Source organism: Dipodomys spectabilis, unplaced genomic scaffold, assembly GCF_019054845.1.
Source record: "Dipodomys spectabilis isolate Male_0828 unplaced genomic scaffold, ASM1905484v1 ptg000024l, whole genome shotgun sequence".
Classification (NCBI taxonomy): domain Eukaryota; kingdom Metazoa; phylum Chordata; class Mammalia; order Rodentia; family Heteromyidae; genus Dipodomys; species Dipodomys spectabilis.
The window spans coordinates 13,825,815-13,849,242 of NW_024870701.1; the positions used below are offsets into that span (position 1 = coordinate 13,825,815).

Below are 23,428 nucleotides of genomic sequence, written 5' to 3' on the forward strand. Positions count from 1 at the left end.
GTGGTTGGGTGTAATACACCTGTTCTTACAGCCACAGGGGAAGCACAATGACTTAGTATAGTGGCATAGCTTTTAACCAGTAACACAGGGAAGTACAAGGGGGATCATATTCCACGCCAGCGTAAGACCAAACCCTACCTTGAAAACAACCAGGTATAAATGAGCTGGAGGCACAGCTCAAATTGTAGAATTATTGTCTGAAACCCTGAATTCAGTACCAGATTACCAATATCAGGTCCCCAGCACCAACAAAAAAAAATGCCCTGTTCTTCTTATTTCTCATTATCTTTCCTTATCATAGACAGCATGATAATTTTTTTTAATGATAGGAGATGAAGAAAGAGGAAAGCCCAAAAATCCCTTCTCCAATGTGAAGTTTCTCACCCGAGTCTTAGGTGTGGCTAATTTAACTTCATGATTTCAAACCTGGAAATGAGATTGTACAAAAATACACAGTGAGGACTCAAGCAGCTCTATATTCTACATGAAATGCTGTCCAGCTGGGAAATGAAATTGACCCAAGCATATGTAAAACCCCTATTAGAAGAAGAAAACAAATTATGTCTAGTCCCATACTGATTTCTGCCTTTGAAATGATAAATGAATAAATAATTTTCAAGTTTTCTTTCTGATGTGATAGTGATTTCCAGAATAATGCATATATGCCAGAAGCTTTCCTATATACTCAGGATATATCAGTAAACAAAAGAGATCAAAACGTGCCTGTCTTTTGTAGGGCCTGAATAGGGACATGACATGGTGCAATATACCAGAAGGTAAAAAGTCCATGATGAGAAAGAAAGCAGAATAGGTTGTAGGGGAGAAAAATATAGTGTGGAAATAGTTCTGAACAAAGACTTGAAGTAGCTGAGGAGATATACCATTTGGACAAAGAAGAGAAGAGTGTATAGAAGGAAGGGTAATACAAAGGAAGGCTTATACCTATTTAAAGCAGTACCTCAAACTGACTGGAATAATTAAGAAACTTGTCCAGTTTTAGGATGCAGCGCTTTTCATACAGTGAAATCTAATTTTAAAAAAACGGAATAAAGTCATAAAAGACCATGGTTGAAAATTCCTTGTTGCCTCCTCTTTGCTCTGCCTTCTCACATCTCTGGTGCGTAAGAAAGGTACCACAGTGCGGAAAGCCTGAGGTGAAGGCCTACCCATTCAGTGAACCTCAGTTCCTTGTTTCTTAGTGGCCTGTGACCACCATTTGGGGGACGATTTTGCCATCTCTGTGACTTCCTAGCCCTTGTTTATGGCCACTCTAGCTTCTGTTCTATTTCCTGAACTCCCAAAGATCCTTTTTGCTATACAGGTTCTGATACAACTTCTTTCCCTGAGTAGGGACCACAGTTTTCTCATTGCTGGTAATGACAAATTACCTTTGTTACCCCCAGAGACAGGCCCTTTTGGGCTCCCCCTTCTTTAGATCCTCTCCTGAGTTTCTCTTCACTAAAACATGAAATAATTTAAAAAATCTTTTTCTGGTCATTGCTATGGATGTTCAGGATAATGGAGTTTGCTATCATAATCTGTATTTGTTATGGTGTAGATACAATATGTGAATAAGACAATGGCACTTATTGAGTATTTACTTTGTGGTACACCTGTTCTGTACATTTGCTTTTTCTTTTACATACCTTGCTCACTCTATTGACTCTGCTTCACAAGGACAGGTGACATAACCAGCTTTGCACAGCTAATTCAATCTTTCTCTCACTGAACAGCCTTCTTAGTTGCATGCACAACTTTTAAAGAGCTCTGCCATGGCCCCGCTTCCTCCATAGCACCTTAGAGCAGAAGGATTTTAACACCCATATTGATGCAGACTCCCTCATTTGAGTGCTGAGAAATGTCAGTTATACCAAGCATTGCTGCCCACTGGCTGAAACTCACCCAGTGATATATGCACTTGTTCTGATACATTTTTAAGGTATAGCCATTTGTTCTGATGTATTATTTAAAACAGGAAAACTCACCTAAAATTTAAGAATGGAACCGGGCATATGTGGTATACATACCTTCAATCCCAGCACTCAGGAAGATTGGAGAGTTCAAGGCTCACAAGTTAAAGGACAGCTTCAGATGCAGAAGCTTGGCTTCAGTCCCTAGTGTTGCTCTATCAATCAATCAGTCACTTCAATCTAGATTTGATGCTTCTCTTAAGTTGAAGCTGCCCTTCAGAATCAGAATATGCATTTCTGCTCACTTTAGTCTTAGTCTGTTCTTATCCCTCAGACAACCTGGCACAAAGGGCCTTTCATGCTTTCTTATTTTTATTTTTAAAGGACTATGAAAAGGAAACTTTCAGTGAAAGCTTAAATGGTTGATATGCTCATAGATATAGAAATAAAGTTACAAAAGCAAAAATCTTTCTTTGCAGAGTTCATGGCCCACCACCAGAGACCAGGAGCCTAGTGGACAGGAACGGTGTCCAGGTGCTATTGTTTATAGTGTCACCAAATACCTTGTACCTGAAAGCATGACTATCCTAGTATCTCCATGGAGAATGCAATGTTGGGTTTTCTCTTTCTATCCATGTTCTGACCTCCCAGTGTCCAGTGTCCACTGAGTTCTACTTCCTGGAAAGCAAACTGGACTCTTCAAGGCAGCCACAGGCTCAGTCTGAAGTTATTGCCTCTAGATTATAAAATCAAGATATGTTCCTTTGTCTTTTTGGTGACGAAATCCTGGCACACTGAGTTTACCTGAAATCTTTTGTTTTCCTAATACTATTAGTGTCAGAGAAAACAGACACTTCTCCTTTTTTTAACAAGTGTACTTATTCCAAAAAAAGGAATTAATATGTTTATTTTTGACAGCAAAACAGAGTTTTAAGATACTAATTATTTCTCTTATATGATTAGTGTTTAGTTTTGTTGTTGTTTTTGTTTGTTTGTTTGTTTTGTTGGTTTTGGGGCCTGAACTCTGGGCCTGGGCACTGTCCCTTAGCTCTTCAGCTCAAAGCTAGCTCTCTACCATTTGAACCACAGTGCCACTTCAGGCTTTTTCTGCTGATGTGGTAGCTGAGGAACCGAGCCCAGAGCCTCATGCATGCAAAGCAAGCACTCTACCATTGAGCCACCTTCCCAGCCCCTAGTGTTTAGCTTTAACCATCTGCAAGGACAGTGGTACAGGTCAGTGCTTTCTTTAAAAAATATATTATGTAAAACCTCAATAGTGATGTGCATATGACCGTATAAAATGATGTTTATCGAAATGAACTCCAAGAAGTGGAAACAAGGGTTTTTATTTTGTTGTTGTTGTTATTTTGCTTTTTTTTCCTCTCCATTGTTGCTGGTTATGATTTCTGTACCTTTTGTCTTGTATGTAAGTTTATCTGTTTTGGAGAAGGAAGAGGGAGCACAGAAATGTTGGGACAAATGATGCACAAATGCAGCAGTGATACTCATCAAACACTATGTTGACAATGAACTAGACACCTTGTGAGGTAGGGGGTCAGGAGGAGTAAAAAAGGTAGAGGCGACACTGCTCAAAAAGAAACGTACTCATCACGTGCTCACCACATTTTACAATAACAGTAAAAAATACAAAGAAATATTGTGTAGAGAAATATTGTTTGGCTTTTCTGAGTAGAAAACGCCTATTTATAGAAGTTATCATTTCTATTGTGGTTTTCTTTCTGATTGCTAACTTTTTATCAGTAGTGTTTTCTCTGCTCTAGAAATCTATTACAATATTTTAGTAGCTTTAGTTTACCACCATAGTTTGCACTAACACTCCCAAAAAGAAAATCTTTAACTTTTGATTTCAGATTCTAGGCCACTGGTTATATTTTATATATATATATATATATATATATATATATATATATATTTATATTTATATATATATATTCCTTAACCAATATTTGTAAAATAAATCCTCTAACTTCATATGTGTGTGCATACCCTTAAAAATTGACTACAATAGGCATAGCCTTTATTTTCTCATGAAGTTTTACACAGTGAACAAAGAAGGCCTTAACGTAAGTTAAAGCCTTGTGTTGCTTCATTCTGTTGTATTATTGGATTGTTAGATTGAAATCTTCAAAGGGTCTTCATTCTTATCCAAGACTAGAGAGATTTATGCAAGCATGCACACAATTTATGTGCGATTATGTCTATGCCTTGAGGAAAAAATAAATGTCTTAAATATTTTATAGCACATATGCTCTCATTAAATTTATTATTGACAAAAGGCTAAAGGTTTGAAGAATAGATCATGTTAATCTTTATATCTGTGGTCCTCCCATATTGTCAGGTACTTTATAAAATGCTATAAAATAACAATCAAAGGAAATATGTCTAGTGTTATCATTAGAAGACACATAATTTATAGTAGGTTTTCCAACCCTTTCATTTCTCATCTGGCTTTAATTCTCATCTGAATTTTCCTTTTCTCATTTAAGTGGTATTTAATTTTTCACTTCTGTAATTATTTGATTGGTAAATCTTATGGTCAACAAGTTGAACATTCAGCTAATACCTTGTGCAAATAACAGGACATCGTTTTTGACAGCAAGGGAATGTACAGCCAATGTAATATTTCAAGACATTCTGACAACGGTTAGTCAAAGGACATTAATCAAGTAACTGAAATGTTGTAAAATTGGTAGGAATTACACAGAAACCAGGAATTAAAATGTTTTAGACTGTCTGAGGCCAGCCTTTTAACCTCTTGAGGGAATTTTAGCATTCCTGTGACTGTGAATTTAATGGGTCTTCTGTTTCTGTAGTGCTTCAGACCTTTCTTTTTTATTACAGGTAATTTTCTGCATTAAGCAATCAGCTAGATAAAGCTGTATTTCAAAACTTTTAAATGTCTTTTATTACATTATCATCACCACAGTCAGTTCATTTATTTAACACAAAACACTCCCATTTAGAGAGATTTATTTTTATATGTTTTTTTTATTATTATTCTTGGATTTGCCCAAATGCTGTCATGTTCGTGTTCTGAAGGTTAATGCCCAAAGTCAAGCAGACAGAAGCCAAGTGCTGCAAGGTTTCCAAGATTAGGACTGATTCCCTTCACAGAAATAAATGATTCCTGCCATGTTCAGTGATTTTGTGCAGTGCTCCCCACGGCTGAGCGAATGCATCAATACAGTAGTTCTTACATGCTGTACATACTGATGACACTCGGTGTTAACTGATTGACGGAGCAGCGCACCGGAGACGGCGCACCTGCATGAGAAGTGCAGACACATGTATTTTCATCGTGGTTTTGAAACATTTATTTTACATTTATTTTACTTGGGAGTCATACTTTCAGATTCCATGGGCTCTCAAGCCACACCGCTAAGGTAGAATAAACCAGAAAGTGATGCTCTGCTGTCAGAATTTTACTGCAAATGGTCTCAGACTTATGCTCTTTTGCCAAAGCTCCATTTAATGCTTTTGAAGGGAAAAAAAATGGCACGAGGGTGAATCCTGACAAATTAAGAGCTCTGTGGAATTTAAGTTCTCTTAAGAGGTTCTAGTTAATGATGGGCAAGTGGATCATTTAATTCAATCATGAGAAATTATTGTGGCTACCTTTTCATGTGATATTTTATTATCATTTTTTATAGGCTTTGAGGCAGCAGCAGAAAAGAAGAAATGGAGTCTCAATGATGGTAAACAAGACTGTTCCTCGTGTTGTTTTAACACCATTAAAGGTGTCTGATGAGCAGTCAGATTCACCTTCAGGTAAACAGCTAAAATATTGTATGCTTGGCCAGTTTCTTTCCGGAGGAGCCTTCCTCCTGGAGAGAGATGTATTTTTTTTCTTTTTCTCCTGAAACTGAATAATACTTCCACTTGAGTTCTGCTCTGTTTTTTTTTAAAATGTCTTCAACTCTTTCAGTGACTCAAAAATATAGAATATTTTACAGATTTTCTTATTAATATAAAAGACACCAGCTTGCTCATCATCAAATGACTTCATTTGCTAGTGTCAGGAGGTGTGAGAAAATGTACGGCAAGGTTAGATAGATTTAGTTGTTGCTGCTTTAGCTTTGGTTCGAATGTTCAGCTCTAAATGTGGACCACATGCTGATGTGTAACTCCATCAAAGGCAGCTCTTCGTGAGTGTGAATTTGTTTGTCAGTCCTGTGCTGAAAAATCCTGAATCCTTTATTAGTTTGTGTGTTCTAGCAACATTCTTCTCACCTCAGTGCAGCTCTGACCTTTTCTTCTAATTCACCTCCTGTCACGTTATCAGCTGTGTACCATCCTATTTATTGTAGATTAATGCTTGCATTTTCTGCTCCTTCTTCAACGTAAAGTTATTTATAAAGGTCTAATCTCTCCCTTTCTTCACAACCCTCCTCCTCTTCCTTCATCGTTCTGTTTCTGTCTAGCATCGTCTCTAAATGTCACTGCATTGTTCAAGCTTATTCATGACTTTTTTTTTTTTTTACAAAAGATCTGACTCTATTTCTTTTAAAAGCTATCAGATTGCTGAATGCGTTTTTGACTCTGCTATTAGGCCATCTGTTCTTGCTTTTTGTCCTGTTTGATTGATTTATTGGGCTGTTCTCTTTATATCCAGTAGGGGAATCAGATTGTAGCCAAAGGTAGTATATTAACTGTTAGGGGGAAAAAGATTATATCTACAGTTCTTAAAACAATTTTAGATTTTTCTTTTCAAGGACAGTGAGAAGAAGATAATGGCATAATAACTATTTCCTTTTTTTAAGGATCTGAATCTAAAAATGGTGAAGCAGACAGTTCAGATAAAGAAATGAAACATGGGCAAAAATCTCCAACTGGAAGACAAACAAGTCAGCACTTAAAACGATTAAAAAAGTCTGGTTTAGGTAAGTGTCCAGAAGGCCCTAAGATTTCATATATTGGAGGGATGTATTTTTTTTAAATGGGAAATGTTTGCATAACTTTTTTTAGTGGTTAAGCAAAGAAATGAAAATATCCATTTATCTCAACGAAAAGGAAGCTGAATAAGTGAAACCTTGTAGATAAAGTTCAATAGATTTTCGCTTCAGTAGAAGGTAGATAACAGACTTAAAATAAAATGTGTACTCAAATTATGACCTGCCTACATATGATTCTGTTTTAGTGTTCAGTGTTTTATCTGGGCAACTCAGCTTCATTTCATTGGAATATATTATGTGGGGAAAGTACAGGGAGACAGTGACCATCCTTCCTATGACAGCTTCCTCATTGGAACCTGGTACAATGACACAACACTGCCTTTAGTCTCTGCTGCTTGAGATATTTAGTAGTTCCTGTCCACAAAATGGTGTGAACCTGGTGAAACAGATGGAAGTAAAATCCATGGGTCTTGCCAGCACACCCAGGTCTTCTAAATATTTCCTTCCTGGTAATTTCAAACGGCACGTATATATGCGAATTGAGAAGACAGAACATAAATGCTTCCTAGGCCAAACATTATAATTGGCAACATCCTTGCCTAGTTGAATAAGCTGGACTTAATGGCTTCATTTCTGTCTTTTAGTTATTACACAAATGAAGAAGAGTAATGGTAGTAAGCAGATCAGTATAATGTTTTGTAAATTGATCCATAGAAACTATGAATTTATTGATCTGATTACTGATTCTGCCACATAATTTCTAGGCAAGTTTTATTTCTGGAATTTAATTTGTCATAAAATTCACATCAGATTTTAACAGATTTATTAATTTTGGATAAAATGTTATGAATTGCTTGTTATATGCCTGCCATTTTGCTAAATTCCAGAAAGAAACCGTCAAATAGCCTTCAAATACGATTAGTGAAAAGATTCAGGGAAAACAGAAGTTACTTTGTACTTAGATTCTTTAATATAGAATAATTACCTCTTACGTGATTTCTAGGATTAGGCAGGATTTTTTTTAAGTTGTTGTCTGATTCAAAGCGTATCTCTAAGGTTTATATGTAACCATCTGTTCATAAGTATTAACTTGGATTTTCCTCGTCTTCTGGGTGTTATAAGTAGCTCTCAAAGCAGAAAGTACAATAGGAGAATGACATATAAATAATTTACTGAATGTCTATGTGTATGCTTGTGTGTGCTTACACACGCAATTCTAAAACAATGCCATGTTATACCCACAAAGCGAGTGGTAGTCATAAACAGTCTGTTAAGTCTGGTGAAGTAACACTTGCTTGTATTGTCAATACTCAGTACTCAGGAGGCTAAGGTAGGAGGATCATTTAGTTCTAGGCCAGCTTAGGTTATAGAGTAAGATTAAGGCCACTCTGGGCTACCTCAAAAACAAATAAAGTAAAACCTTTGTTTGCTACCCACCTCAAAAAAGTCAGTGCTGTACAGTGAGCATGAGAAGATTTAGGACAAAGCCTTACCCACTTCCTTACTCTGCTAACTTGAGGACTGACAATCAGGATGGCTTACTGTTACCAGGTTCCTGTAGTGAATGGTGATGACTTGAAGTCCACATTTATGCAGATAGAGATTGCGTATTTCTCTTGTTTTATATACTGAAACTGAGCAATGTAAAGGCTGATTATACAATTCTGTTCTTAGGAAACCCTGCATGCATAGTGCTACCAGAGTATTTTGGCTGCTTTGTGTTAAACCTAAAAGCAGTAGAAATAATGATGCACCTTTAGTGGAGGAAACAATAAATGAAATCCCAGAGTCACTGCCCATATTTAATATAAGCATTTTGGCCTAAGTTATGTCACTTAATTCTTTCTTCAGTTTTGTACAACATAGCTTCTCATTTAATCAGGCATGTTGGCATGTGCTTATAATCCTAGCACTCTGGGGGCTCAGGCAGGAAGACTGTGAGTTTGAGGCCAGCCTAAACTACGTAGCCAGACACTGTCTTCAAAATACAAGAATGTCTTTTATTTTATAGCCCAAGAAATCGAGGGCCAGAAAGAATAAAGAGATTGCTAGTAAGTGATACAGCTCAGAAATAAATCATGACATATCTAACTCCACAGCCTGAGTCCGTTCATCTTTAGTAGAATCTGAAGGCCAACTCTTCTAAACTTCATTCCACACTGAGGACCAACCTAGCATTGTATGACCTGATGGGTCTGCCATGTGTGCTCAAATGTAGGTTCACTAGTGGTCCAGGAAAGGAGAGCTAGCAGCTGTAAAACTTCCTTTCCTGGACAACCCTGTATCATTCAAATTACTGGGAAGGAACTTACCTGACCAAAGTAGCCAACAGCTGAATGAAATGGCTTACTTTGTGCAAATGAAGTCAGAAGTATTTATTAAGCTTCCAATATGTACTCAACAGTATAAATGAAAACTGGAAACAAAAACGAAAGAACCCAAAATGTAATCATCCTCAGACAACTTGTTTAGACAGTGGCAACTCATTTAGATAGTGACATTTTTTTCTGTTCTATTAGAATCAAGGTATTTAGTGCTCTAAAAGGCATATTTAGGTGCAATGTGTTTTTCTTCTTTGCCTTTAAGTTGTTAAATTTTTGGGAACAGTGACCTTGGTACTTAACTGCACGCATTAATTACATGCCTCCTGTCTATTGTGTTCTGAGTAACTGTTGAATGAATGAATGATTGAAAGTCAGGCTGTGTAAATCACTTTCTGTAGTTTCAGCTACTTATCTCTTTGGATAAAAATGACCCTGTGGGGGGGAAAAATGACCCTGTGTTTGGAGAAAGTCATTGTTGGTAAACCTGTACAAAGGAATATCCATACATCGCAGCCTTAGCCATCCAGATGGGAAAGTTGCCTTTCCTACTTGTCTTTCTCTCACTTGAGTCACATGATAAACTCACAAAATTTTGGAAACCTTCTTACCTCTTTCTGTGCTTTCTCTTGGTGGGGTACCTGTTGAAACTGTTCTCAATTTAAACAAATGCCATAGTCTATTTTAATTTAGATGGATAGTTCTGAAACAAACAGATAAAATTACTCTTTAAAGTGTAAGTCTAACTTTTCATTCTCATAGTGAGATTTCTCTAGTAGAATGAAAATCACGTCTAATTACATCCCTCCCCTCCCCCCACACCAGTGCTTCCTCTGGATCTCCAGCAATTACTTAATTTGTCAAATTGCAGGATAGTGATCCTGCTCAAGGTGTGGGCTTCACTTGGGTCTTGGAACCTAAGCCACAGTGGGGCCTATGTGTTTTTCTGAGAACTCTACGGTGAAGGACTGAGCACAGCATTCTGCTGCCCATTTATATTACCCACCTTGTCTAGAGAGTATTTGGAGCACACAATCAAATAATAGTGATCAAAAGAAGAAAAATAGAATGAATAGTGAGCCTTTGCCTTCCTTAGCCATTCTAGCACTGATAATAATCGTGACATTTTTATGAGAAATATTCGACTCACCAAAAGAACCCATTGTGGTTGATACAGCTGTTTCATTCCTTTGCTGTTAGCCAAAATTAGTTACGAAAAATATGTGACCATTTCCTGAGTAATTGTCTGATTGAACGCTCTCAGTAATCAGTATGGATAACAAAGGGTGAGTGAACGCAGTTGAAAAACATAATGGTTCTAAACTAAACAGAGTATTTCTCTGATGGCATTATAAACCACCAACTAAACATCAGACAAAGCTGAACTAGTCCCTTATCCCATTTCTAAATCAAGCACGGATGATAACATGATGTGGATATGTGTAAAATCCCAGTGCTAATGAGTGTCTCTTGTTATCACTGGTCTTGACAATTAGTATAACACTAACTGTTAGACTACTAAATAACTTGGCAGCAGAGTCCTCATCTGGTACCATGAAAAGTAGAAGTGTCTGCCAGTGGGGTTGGGAATACATGTTTTGGGTTTTTTCATGTTTTGTTTCGTTTTGGTTTTGCCTCAGCAGTGTTTTTCATGTCTTCTTCCTCTGTTCTAGTAATGGACAAAACTAAACAAAAAATAAAAAACAAAAATTCTTTAAGACAACCCTGAAACATTACTATCTCATTGTCCTTACACTTGCAATATGTATTTGGGATGAATACTCTTTAGAAGTTCCTAGGGATACATCTTCTTATCTTTTTTTTCTTTTTTGATTTAAAAAAAAAAAACTTGAATTATAAGGTGGTTTTAGATTCACAGTAAAATGGAGAAATAGAATTCCCTTATATCTTCCTTCCATATAACATCAATTTTCTCTGCTAGGAGCATCCTGAACCACAGTTATACATTGTTATTATAACTGGAGAACCTACACCCACACAATGTTACCACACAGATGATTGACTTAAGATTCACTTTTGGAGTTGGGTTCTCACAAGTATAAAATCACATGTATCTACCATTGGACTCTCAAACAGAATCATATCCCTGCCCTCAATTCCCTCTGCTTATTCATCCCTTTCTTTCTTGTTTTGTGTTTTTAATATTTCACTTTTTTTCCATATAAAGTTTCAAGGTCCTTGAGTTCAAGGTCATTCACCTAAACCAGCTTTTAAATAGACTTTTATACCCAATCACACAGTAGGAGTTTAAAAAATGCTTGCTAAACAAATCTAAGCTTCCAGTGGATGTCTCAGAGGGAGTTTTAATAATGTCCTCATTGAGCCCAACTTCTGGGATTCATTCCAACTTTTTTTTTTGGTTTAATCTTTTTGTAGTAAAGAATTACAACTTTGCTCAGTTTAAAAATTGTTCCAGACTCTAAATAAATCCAGGCAGAAAAGTAAAAATGAAATTTGAGTAACCAACGTGCTCTCATCCAAAATTATTATCTCAGTGTTTTATAAACATTTCTTGACATTTCTTAATATACATCTATCTCAGAGATTATCTTATATCATCATTCTATTTTAATTAAAGGTACTAAATTTAATTAATTTTAGACTAAATAAGAACCAAAAGTAAAACTTAAATTGTTAAACATTACCACAAGATCTATTCATATCTCTCCAATAATGTTATAAATATGAATAGCTGAAATAGAACTTACAGGTTTTTTTTAGCTATTCGTTTCAGTTCTGGAAAATAAATTGTGAAAGATAAGGAAATAATTATCTTTATAATCTCTGTATCGTCATGTTTCATCAGTTAACTTTTTAAACATTAATATTGATAACATTTATATTATTTGTTTAGCCCTAATGCTTTAAGTTCTTTAACCCTTGTCCTATACTTTATAGATTCAATACTCTGTTACAATTTTTATGCATTTCTTCATTTGTGAAGACTGCATTGATTCACATTGCTTATGTCAAATTTATATATCTTGTCTCCTGTTACACATTTTGCCTATTTCTTTCCTGTGAGTTCTGTTTTAGGATTTTTTTTTTCACTTTTTCTGAGACAGTAAAGAACGCTTTGGTTTTGAAATCAGTATTTGAGCTGTTCCCCTTGTCTGTTGGTTTGTCTAATGTATGCCTTCTTCCCTTAAAGTCTTAAAGCTAACAGATTACCCTGAATGAAGTGTTCCAGAATTCAGAGCCCAGAACTTCCTCTATCCAAATCAACAAAGAATTAGTCTGATCTTTATTGAATACATTCCCCTCAGTTTAAATCCTGAAATAGGTCCTCTTGTAGACTATTGACTCTTATTTTGGCAATTTGGCAGTTGTTGCTTCTCCTGGATCTTTGCCCTACCTAAGCTACCAGAGACCCTCTAGGTTAAATGTCTGGGAATTAGACACTAAAATGACTACATCTTTTTCCTTTTCTGGATACTGTAGGGAAATAAGGAGTACTAGCTTTAATGAGATAAAACAATCATACATAATTGGATTATTCTTAAGCCAATTAAGAGTACTTGTGTAAGGATAATTAAAATGGAATTAAACGTTCTCTGTAACAACAAATTTAATTCATCTGCTCTTCATTCCAAAATTATAAAATGTATTATTTTGCCTAGGTGGACATGTTAGAAATATATCTTCATTTGGCTTTATCATAAAAGACCAGGAGCTTCTCTAATGCTTCTTTTTTTGCCCTGTGTTATTCTTAAAGATTTTCTTGCCATACTAAATAGTAATAACATAAGTCTTGATTTTCACAAAGCATATATTTTCAATAATTTACATTTTTTGCAAATATTTCTGTAGGTTTTGCCATAGTATCGCATACTGAGAAAAAAAAATTGCTTCCTAATTCTTTCCCTTTTTCTTCAAGTGAGGTTCAGGGATTTTTTTGTTTGTTTTTTGCTTGTGTGTATGTATGAAGTACTTCTATCATACAGAAAAATACTAATTGAATTAACAGGCACTAATATGCTTATCAAATTGACTTAAGTTGGTTTACCTTTGTGTTTATAAATAAAATTGAAAAATAGATTTTTCTAATACTGTCCTTACATGGGCATAAACTTACTTAAGATTTCTTCCTAACAACTTCTCTGGACACTCTACAAAATAAAATATTGAGAGACTTCCAGATAAAAGGTCAAGAAAGTCCTTCAATAGCATTAAGTTCATCTTTAGAGCTACTTATAACTTAATCTGTATTTGTAGTAGAATTACCCACCTATTTATTTATTTCTCTTTCTTTCTTTCTTTCATTTGTTGTTCTTTCTTTCTTTTGTTGTTGCTGTTGATGGTGGTGGTGGTCATTGGGCTTGAACTCTGGGCCTGAACATTGTCCCTGAGCTCTTTTGCTCAAAGCCAGCACTCTACCACTTTGACCCACAGCACCACTTTCGATTTTCTTGTGGTTAATTGGAGATAGGAGTCTCATGGACTTTCCTGCCTGGGCTGGCTTTGAACCATAGACCTCTGATCTCAGCCTTCTGAGTAGCTAAGATTACAAGCAAGCCACCAGTGCCTGGCTGATTTCTGTTTTAAAAATTTACACAAATTTGCCTTGTCTGGGTTGCAGTCTTTTGAATAAGCAGGAGTAAAGACATAAGCCACTAGCATCTGTCTAATGTTCTCAATTTTTAAGTTAAATTTGGAAAATAATAAACTTTTTGGATTCAAATTGGTGAAATTCAATAACATATTCTTTTCTTTAAAATCTACAAGAGTATACAGATTTAAAAGTAGATTATAAAGTATGCTTATTTAATATTTGCTCCATCTCTTACAAAGAATGTCTACTCTGTTAGTTTAATTTTTAGAATTAAAATTGAACTCTATAAGTTCAGTTGTTAAATTCAATTCTTTTATCGTTGGTAATCTTAATTCTCTAGTTTTGAGTAAATATATATTCTTACATTTTCCCTCTTTCTTAGTTTTATGCTTTGACTAATTGATTAACATCATGACCTGAAGAGTTAACCTTTGTAATTTTTAATCATTTTTTCTACTCTTATCTATACAATATACTTTAAAACCTGGTTGAACAACATTTCACTAGTTTTGGCATTATCGTTTACATTACATTCTCCACCCCACCCCCAACTTATGAAGTAATTGCAAACATGGTGCTAGGGTTTGTACTCAGGGCCTCATGATAGATAGACAGCGGTCTATTGCTGAGTGCCACCACCTTCAGCCTTTTTCTTCTCTTGGTATACTCTGTATATACCTGGCAAGTCTCTCACTATTTAGCTTCTGTCATAGGCAGGATAGCAGGTATGCATCACCCCATACTGATCTCTGTTCAGAAGGGCTCTCATGAACTTTTCTGCCCAGTCTGGCCTTAAACCATGATCCGTCTCCATCTCAGCCTCTCTCCCCAGACCCAAGTAATTAGGGTAATGAGCCACCAGCAACCAGCTTACAAATATTGTGAATTTCTAAATATATTATAGATGTGTGAAGCATTGAAGAGCTACTGTTTTCTGTGGTAGGATACCAGACTTTCTCTTGTCAACAGAGAGATGAATTTTTCTTTGTTTAGATTCACCAGTCAGTTGTGAAATTTTCCTTAGTATCCCACAAATAAGGACAAAAAGTTTGTTTTTTATCTAATGCCACAGAGCTGTACCTTGTATTGAATTCACTGAATCAAGAGTGATCACTACCAGGCACCAGTGGATGACACCTGTATTCCTAGCTACACAGGATTCTAATATCCCAAGTACTGCTCTTCAGATGCAGCCTGGGCAGAAAAGTAAACAGGACTTCATACCAAAATAACCAACGAAACAGGGCTGGAGGCATGGTTCAGATGGTAGAGTGCCAGTCAGGCAAGCAAGCTGAGCAAGCAGGAGTCCCTGAGTTCAAATCAAAATACTGAGCTGTTAAAATCCTTGTGTAGCTCAGGCAATCCTAAAATCTCATTAGTTTTCAGTAATATATGTAAGATTTTCACCTAGCATTATGATGCCAATTTCTTTTTGTGGTTTTCTCAATTTTATACTTCAAGATTGTACTGTCAACATGGTAAAAGCTGTATTTCCAGTGATTATTTCTCATACATATATGGAATGCTCATTCTTATTCTGTGTATTAGTGAAGCGTATATATAGACAGGGATCTCATTGTTACATTTTCACAGATGCTTATAATGTACTCTGTTCAAGCTTACCCTCTCTTTTATTTTGTCTGATACTAGTCTTTTGAAATTGCTTTGTGTTGTTTCTACTCTCTGGTGGGTGTTTCTTAGTTTCCCTTTTAATTTTTATTTCCAAGTAATTTTTAAGTATATCTCTTGAAAGCACATATAACTAGATTTTTAAATTTTTAATTCTATTTTAAAACCCCACCTACATTTATTGTGATTATGTTTTTTTCCTTTTATTTCTGTCATCTGTGTTACTAGATTTTCCTTCAGTCCATTTATCTGGACATCATAATTCCTTTTCTATTTTTCCAAGTCTACCTATAGAATCTTAACAAAGTAGAAACCTACCAGTGTCTCTTAAATATTGGGATTTTATGTTGGTCTCATTTCAATCACATTTTCCCACTTTATGATTGTTAAACATTTGGTTTTCACTTTAACTTCTCCTTAGTCATGCATGGGGATTATTTTTACTGTTAACATTTTTGTTTGGACCAGCTCATATCTATTCATCTTTTAGGTTTTCATTATTTCTATAACCCTGTAATTCCCTCTCTGAGGAAATTTCTCCATTGGTTAAGAAGATCTGCTAGTAGTTATTTTAGCAAGGTTCTCAAGAATAGACTTTCAGTTTTGGAGACTGAAATGATTTTGGATGTTTAAATGTTTTTGTATCATTGCCACTGTGAGAATCATAGTTTTCAATCCCATTATAAATTTACACTCATTTTATTTTCTCGGGGCCCTTTGAAGACCTTCTGCTGTCATCTCTCATTTGAAAAAGTTGCTGTCCTAATTGTAATTTCTGAAGATGTTGTATGCAAAATAATTCTAAGATATTCTTTCGATTTTTAACACTTAGAGATGTTAATACATCAGGATGGAGGAATGGGTATTTTACTTTCTTGAGGTTTGGTGTAGTCTATTATTTGGGAACATGTAAGGAAGAGCAAAGAAGAAAGAGCAAAGGTGGTAGGATGCAGACAAGAATCCATTGAGAAGAGTGGAGAAGAAGTAGTGCAAAGCCGGGTGAAGATTAAGATTAAGATGCCTTGTATACACAAACTGTTAAGTGGCCAAAAATCAACACATAACCTAAAAATTAGACAGACAAGAGAGGGAAGGAGTGATTTGGGAGGGTTTGGATGAGAATGCCGAAAGGGGTGAAATTGATCAAAATACACGGTATTCCTCAACTGCCTTGTGAAATGGCTTCACCTTTGTTCAACTACTTAAAGATAATAAAATTTATTTCAAAAAATGTCAGCCAATAATATTCAGGTTTGCCCCTCTTCCCTCCTCTTTTTCGTCTTTCTTAAACTCCTGTGGATATCCATTCTGACTGCTGGTTACAATCCCTGCATTTCTATCCTATTCTTTATATTATATTCTAGATATTTTTATCAACTCTGTGTCATAATCGTTCCATCATTTCTTCCTTCCCTGTGTCTTTTAACTCTATTTTTTTTTTAAATTAAAACAGAAACGTTCATTTCTAGCTATCCTATCTGGTAGTGTCAAAAATTTGACCATTCTTTTCTCACAATGTCTTGTCTTATTTTTTCTCAATTTTTCTTCTAAGTTCAGGTACTTTAAAGTTCAGCAAACTTTATCTGTATAGGACTAGACATTAAATATTATATGTTTTTGCAATCTATTCAATTTCTGTCACAATTCTGCAATTGTGCATTGTACTGCAAAAGAAGAGCTAGACAGTATAAACAACTGGGCACAACTCCAGTCTACCAAAACCTTATTTAACAATAAATCGGCAGTGGAGCAGACATAGCTCATAGGCCATAATTTTCTAACCTCTGATTTGCAACATACTTTATAATCACCGTCCAGCAGTTCTCTTAGGTCAAGTAACGGAGAATAGTCACACTTCTGTTGTATGTATCAACTGTCTGATGCTGGGTTATTTTCTTGTTTTTCATTATTTTCACTTGTAAAATCTACATGTGATGTTCTATTGAGTTCCAACATGCCTTGAATTCTGAAAATATCCTTAGAGCATAGTTGTATTATTTTTTTCAAAAATACCCTGAATAGGAAACATCTGAAATGACTGGGTATTTAGTGATGTCATGAAAACTGGGAAAAACTGAATTCTGCTGCTAGCAGGATGTCTATTAAAATTAAACAACACTATGTTGGGACTGGAACTGAGTGGGAAGGAACATGCCTGACAAATGTGAGGCCTTAAGGGCTTTGATCCTCAGTTCTAAGAAAAGCAGAAATGAAAATAAAATCAACAGCACCCTGTTGTTTTTGTCATGGAACCTGAGATTGTCTGTAAGTTGTAGTTATTGCTGTTTTATTTCCGAAGTGTTTTTTAAACTTCTGATCGATTAGAAGTTCATAATCAAAACGAAGCCTTATTGATACCTTTTGCTAGTTTGAATTAAAAAAATTAGAAGATATTGAGTACTATCTAATAACTAAGGCCAAACACAAACTTAATTAAAGGAGACCTGTGGGTTTCTTTTCTGAAAATCAAAGGGATAGAATTACATATTATTGAATATATGTGTTCAATATATATGTATACAAGAGTGTGCATGTGCTTTTGCCTCGATCTATAGTAAATCCATACCTCTTGCTTGTTCATCACAGGACACTTGAAATGGACCAAAGCTGAGGACATTGACATAGAAACCCCAGGATCTATTCTTGTCAACACTAACTTGAGGGCATTAATAAATAAACATACATTTGCTTCCTTACCTCAGCATTTTCAGCAATACCTACTGCTTTTGCTTCCTGAAGTGGATAGGCAGGTAAGTAGAAGTTTTAGACATTTGGTATCAGTTATGAGTTGTGCTATGGCAGTTATATTATTCAAGATGACCAATATCTAAATGGACTGTTTTGTAATAATGTAGTACATTTACTTAACTTATTTATCTCTAAATAATTATTGACATCATTTATGTGTTTAGCTTGCGAAAACAGAAACAATTTGAAATTTCTCTGAACCCCATCCCAAAATTTAAAAACAGTAAAGTATGGCAGAATTGCAAAGGATAAACCTTTCTGAATTGGGAATAGAAAACAAAGACATCATACATTCTACAAATCAAATAAATCTTTGAAGTAGCTGCTTCCTCACCCAGAGGGAATATATAAATTCAGTAATAAAAACCCAGGGTTTCTAAGAAATTATGTAAATGGTTTTATCCTCAACTCTTTTCAAAGGCATTTAAAATTTATGTTTGCATTTCCTATCTAAGCATCTATCATCATAATATGATTGCCTATAAATAATCACCTTTTATTTTTCCTTTTAGAATAACTGGAAATGCTTTAAGTATGTTTTTGAAAAGCTTCTAAAATAAGGAAATGTAAATATAGATCCATAATAGCAGGCATCAATCATCTTCTAAAGCTGTTTCCTTAGGGAAAAAAAAGAGGAGAAAAAAATCATAGACAAATTTTATTAATTTTCAAAAAATATACTAAGTGATTTCTTAGAAACAGTCTCCTGTGATTCTTCTATTAGCAAATTTTGACACTGTATTTTTTCCAATTGATGAGCTTAATATGTGTAGACTTCAGAATTTGTGGTTTGAAGTAATAGGTATAACTAGGTACATTGATGGAGTCAAGACTAAGTCAATATTTCTATATTACTTTAAATAAGTTTTCTTAGCTTTTTATTTGATTCTGTTTTCTACTAACTTACCAATCTCCTTTCATAAATATTTACATTTTACCAGCACAGTTTGTTATTCCCATGTAGGGCTTTGAGTAGTGATTATTGGACACATTTTTTTAAAAGTTTATTTTGATTTCAAATATATTTATATTTGGAAATTTGCTTTTATCCAATAAAAATTTTCTCAAATATTATGTAAATATGGCATGTTTTAGATACTCCAGGATAATGGAAAGACAGGAAATTTGCATAAGAAGTCCTTATGGAATGAAGTGAAACAGGCTATAGTTGGATACTTATAGATTTGTTAAATAACTAAAATATGAAATAGAAACAAGTCAGCCCAGAGGGAGAAAACATGAAGAAAAATTTACTTTTTTCATGCAAAGAAAATGTTAGAGACAAATTAAAGCTTCTTAAATTAAGCCTTGAGATACAGGCAGAATTTCAATAACATGGAAAAGTAACAGGATATCAAAACTTATTTGGTAGAAGTTTGGGTTGCAGACACAATAGTGTCATCAATTCTGTTGGAACTAGATTTTCAAAGATTCATTGGGTGTGAAGCCTAAGACTGAACAGTATTCTTTCTTGTCTACAATACAAAGTCCTAAGGGCTTTTTAAAAGAGTTATAATACAGTAAGATTGGTGCTTTTAAAGGAAAGTGTTTAGAAAAGGAAGGTTAGGGTTTAGAAACATGAAAGTGGAAATAATACTTAGTAAGCTATTTCACTTATTCTCAAAGGAGATATAAGAGGACTTTGGAGTTAGCATTGAAATCAAAGATGGGGGTGAAGGGGGCAGACCACAAAATTGCAGTCAACATTACTTTTCTCTCCTCATTTTTCTCATCCATTGGTAGTAATTTTACATTTTGTCATATAATCCTTGAAGCAAGAGATAGACAGAGCTATGGAGACCTAACTGTGATTATAAGCTTATTTAATTAGAGTTCAGGTGTTAAGAAAATATTTGGGCAGCTTGAATTATTAGCTTCTACAGTCTGTACTCCCACTTCTGTGTTTATCTTGTTTATAATTTTTATCTAACTCATGGAATAAATTGTGGGATATACAAACTACTCATATTTTGGGGGCATAAAAAGATGACAGATTTTCCTTTACTTAAGCAAAGATTCATTAACTCAGGACACCAGATTGTAAGCCTAATATTATATTCACATGCAGTTTTTTTTAGCCACTGTAAGGAATACAAATCAATAAAGCACAATACCCATCCTCAAACACTTAATCCCTCGGGAAATTATTTATTTATTCAAGAAATATTTACCAGGCATATATTAAGAGCTGTTTGCTTTGTTAAATATAGAGAATAGAAGAACCAGTTTGGGGAGTAAGAACCTCATTGTGAAGTATAATTTACTTTGCCTACTACTGGGAAAGTTTAATAACTGGTTATGTCTACACCAAATTAAGTGTGTGACAGATTCACATAAGATTCAACATGGAAGTACAAGTAAAGTATTCAGGTGTAGAAAATGAAGAAATATAATTTGGATATAGTATTAGGGAATATTTTATATAGCAGAGAATGTTTAAGTTGAACCTGGAAAGAGAGAAAGAGGTCAAGGCATTTATAAAGACCTATTCTGTATACACACAAGAAGAGTGACTGACAGCCTGCAAAGAGAGAGTGCTTGGATATCATTGATCTACACTAGTGGCAGGCTAAGCTCTTTGAGCTTTTCCTGAAGCCAGGGAGCACCATCAAAGATTTTTCAAATGGAAAGTGGCATGTACAGACACTTTAGTATCTGGATATAGGAGGGGACAAGAAGATCCCAGGATAAATAAAAGAATGCTTATTTTCTTTTAGAAGCCAGTAACCCTGTGAATGAGGGATTGGACAGGTAGGGTGATAAAGACTGAGGGAAAACGGAGACTGGTAGAAAGACAATTGCAGTAGTTGAGATAAGAGATAATGGTCTGACCTTGGGCATTGGCCTTGGAAATGAAAAGAAAGGAGTGGATTCCAGGCATAGTTTCAGCTCAGACTGAGTAGTAATAAATGATAGATTGCTTGTGGGATGGGATTGTTAAAGGTAGAGAAGGCAAGTGGAGATTTTATCTAGGGTAATTTGGAAGGACAAAAAGGATCTTTGGGCCTGGGCATTTGTGAGCATTTTAAAGGGAGAAACTTGGAATTCATTCTTTCTTCCTTTCCTCCTCTATCTGAGCCACCCAGAGGACTTCACCCTGCCTCCTAGCTGAAAAGAGACAGGTGATTTAATGCAACAAATGCTGCTGTTTCAATCCAGCTTATAAATACCCACATGGCAATGAACATTAAAACAGGGCAAGCTGGGTTCTCATTTATCTTACCTATGCCAACTGCTATTAAGCCAACTTTTATGGATGTTTTGTTTACCTATCGGTGTGTTTTGATTTTTTTTCATTCTATGTTTTTTTTTTTTGAAAGAGCTGTTTGTTTTTAATTCTTTTTTAAAAAAGCATTGTTATATCTAGTTTCATATGCATTTCACAAATAACTGAAAATCCAGCTGAAACTAAGTTAAACGTTAAGGGGACTTATGGTTCAGGTAAGTAGAAGAAAGAAATAAAGGAATGAATTGGGTTATTTGTCCTGAGATTTAGTTTTACTGGTTACATAATTACAAGTAATTTTAATGAATTAAAAAATGTTTCCCCCTTGATGAAAATTTACTAATCCTGGGTCTTTGTGTGATAGTCTGGTACTTGCTTCGTGGTTTACATACATGGGGAAAACATTTCTGTGCCCACATTTTGAACACAAGATCTAAATTCACAGGAATGATACTATAGAGACCACATGACTCTTTCTTCAGTAATTACTTCCTCCAAAGAGTGGAAAATGCAGATAGGCTCAAGGCAACTATTGGAGCCTCAAATCTCAGGGTGTTCACTACTCCTGGGGAAAAATTGCACACTTTACACTAGCACTCAAAGATACTTAAAAAATACTGACTTTTAAAAAATTGTATTAGAGGACATACAATGTTGAGATGGTAATTTTCTTCTTGTTAGGTAATGAACATTGGTGTGTGAGTGAAGTTTTGTGTTTTATCTTGGTGAGTGAAAATGTTTCTATTCTATGAATTGTCTAGCAAATGATGTTCAGATTTTGAGAATGAAAACAAATAAAAAGATGAGGTTAGTAATACCTGTACTTGGATTATAGAGGCAACTTTGAAATGTTTCTCCTGAGGAAACATATTAAGATTAAGAGTATGGATAAAAATGAGTATGGTAAGGCTCCATGAGAGATCAGGGTGGAGATCATGGGTAGGCAGTAGTGGAGGCCATTATGGGCAAGTTAGGCTTTTGTAAGCTTGTTTCTACATGCATCCTCCAAACTTCTTTTTTCTGCTAGCCTCAGAGGCAAATCTGTAAAGGTCCTACTGCAACCAGGTGACCTGTGACCCTTGTCATCTTCCTCCTCTTTATCATTCTCTGATTTCTGCTTTTTCTTTTTTTCATTTTCAAAATAGTGAGCCTTTGAGAAGAATGCAATAAATGATAAAGTTGTCTTTGTAAGATGGCACACAGAGTTTTGTTACAACTACTGATGTTTCTCACTCTTGATAGTTAGACTACAGAACGGACCAACCTCCTCCAGTGTAAACTTGTTCCTTCCCTATTTGCAAAGAAATAGTGTTTCGTTAAGATGTTATTTTTAACTGTGTAAATATCCTGTTCCTCCTTAAACTTTCTGTTATATTATTTACTTGCATGGCTTCATTGTTTCCTGTTTTTAATAGGATATTATGCTTTCGTTATTCCACATTGGATCAGAGGGAGTCCATGAAAACTGGCCCCTGTGTCCCTTTGACATGCCTGCATCATTCTTTGAACACTTCCTTACTTTGAAGCACATCATGGTGTTCTCATTCCATTTTATGCCTTCTGAGCACTGGACCAGGAAGGAATCCTTTCTCCAGGATGCCACCATTTCCTTTAATGTGTGATGGAATGCAGATATCTAAACTTCATAAAAGGTGTGCTCTTTGCTATTGGCATGGTGCTGATTTTGGATTTAGGCCAGATTTTGAAAATATATATTCATATATATGTGAATACATATTTACTGTGTGTATATGCATCTGAGAATGCCCTTCTTAACTCTGTCTTGAAGACAAAATCATGTAGAAAAATGTGAGCCTAATATATAATCATTGAGCAATTGATGCTGACATTAATTTCTATATGCAGTTTTCTGTTTTATAAACCGTGAATTTATAGTGTGCCTTCAAGTCTGATTTAATACCCAATGGGTTCATTCTAGTGTTGTCTTTTCCATAAGTGTCTGTTGCTTCTCTGACATAAAGGAGCTGACTTATATTACTATTAATATTTCTGAATATTTGGTGAACATCTTGTTGTCAGCCAGTGATCCATCTTGACCACCATTCGCCCCTGATGTAAATGGTCTTCTCATTCCACTCAGGCTTGAA

At 35.2% G+C, this 23,428-nt stretch overlaps 1 protein-coding gene across 1 annotated transcript in view; it reads left to right on the top strand.

Moving 5' to 3' along the window:
* The window catches only part of Asxl3 (ASXL transcriptional regulator 3), a 97,011-nt gene that overhangs the window by 24,375 nt on the left and 49,208 nt on the right, over positions 1 to 23,428 (top strand). The window contains exons 4-6 of the mRNA XM_042675352.1: positions 5,582 to 5,699; positions 6,692 to 6,811; positions 17,933 to 18,096. Coding sequence (XP_042531286.1) covers positions 5,582 to 5,699; positions 6,692 to 6,811; positions 17,933 to 18,096 — 402 coding nt within the window. The remainder of the gene's footprint in view (positions 1 to 5,581; positions 5,700 to 6,691; positions 6,812 to 17,932; positions 18,097 to 23,428) is intronic.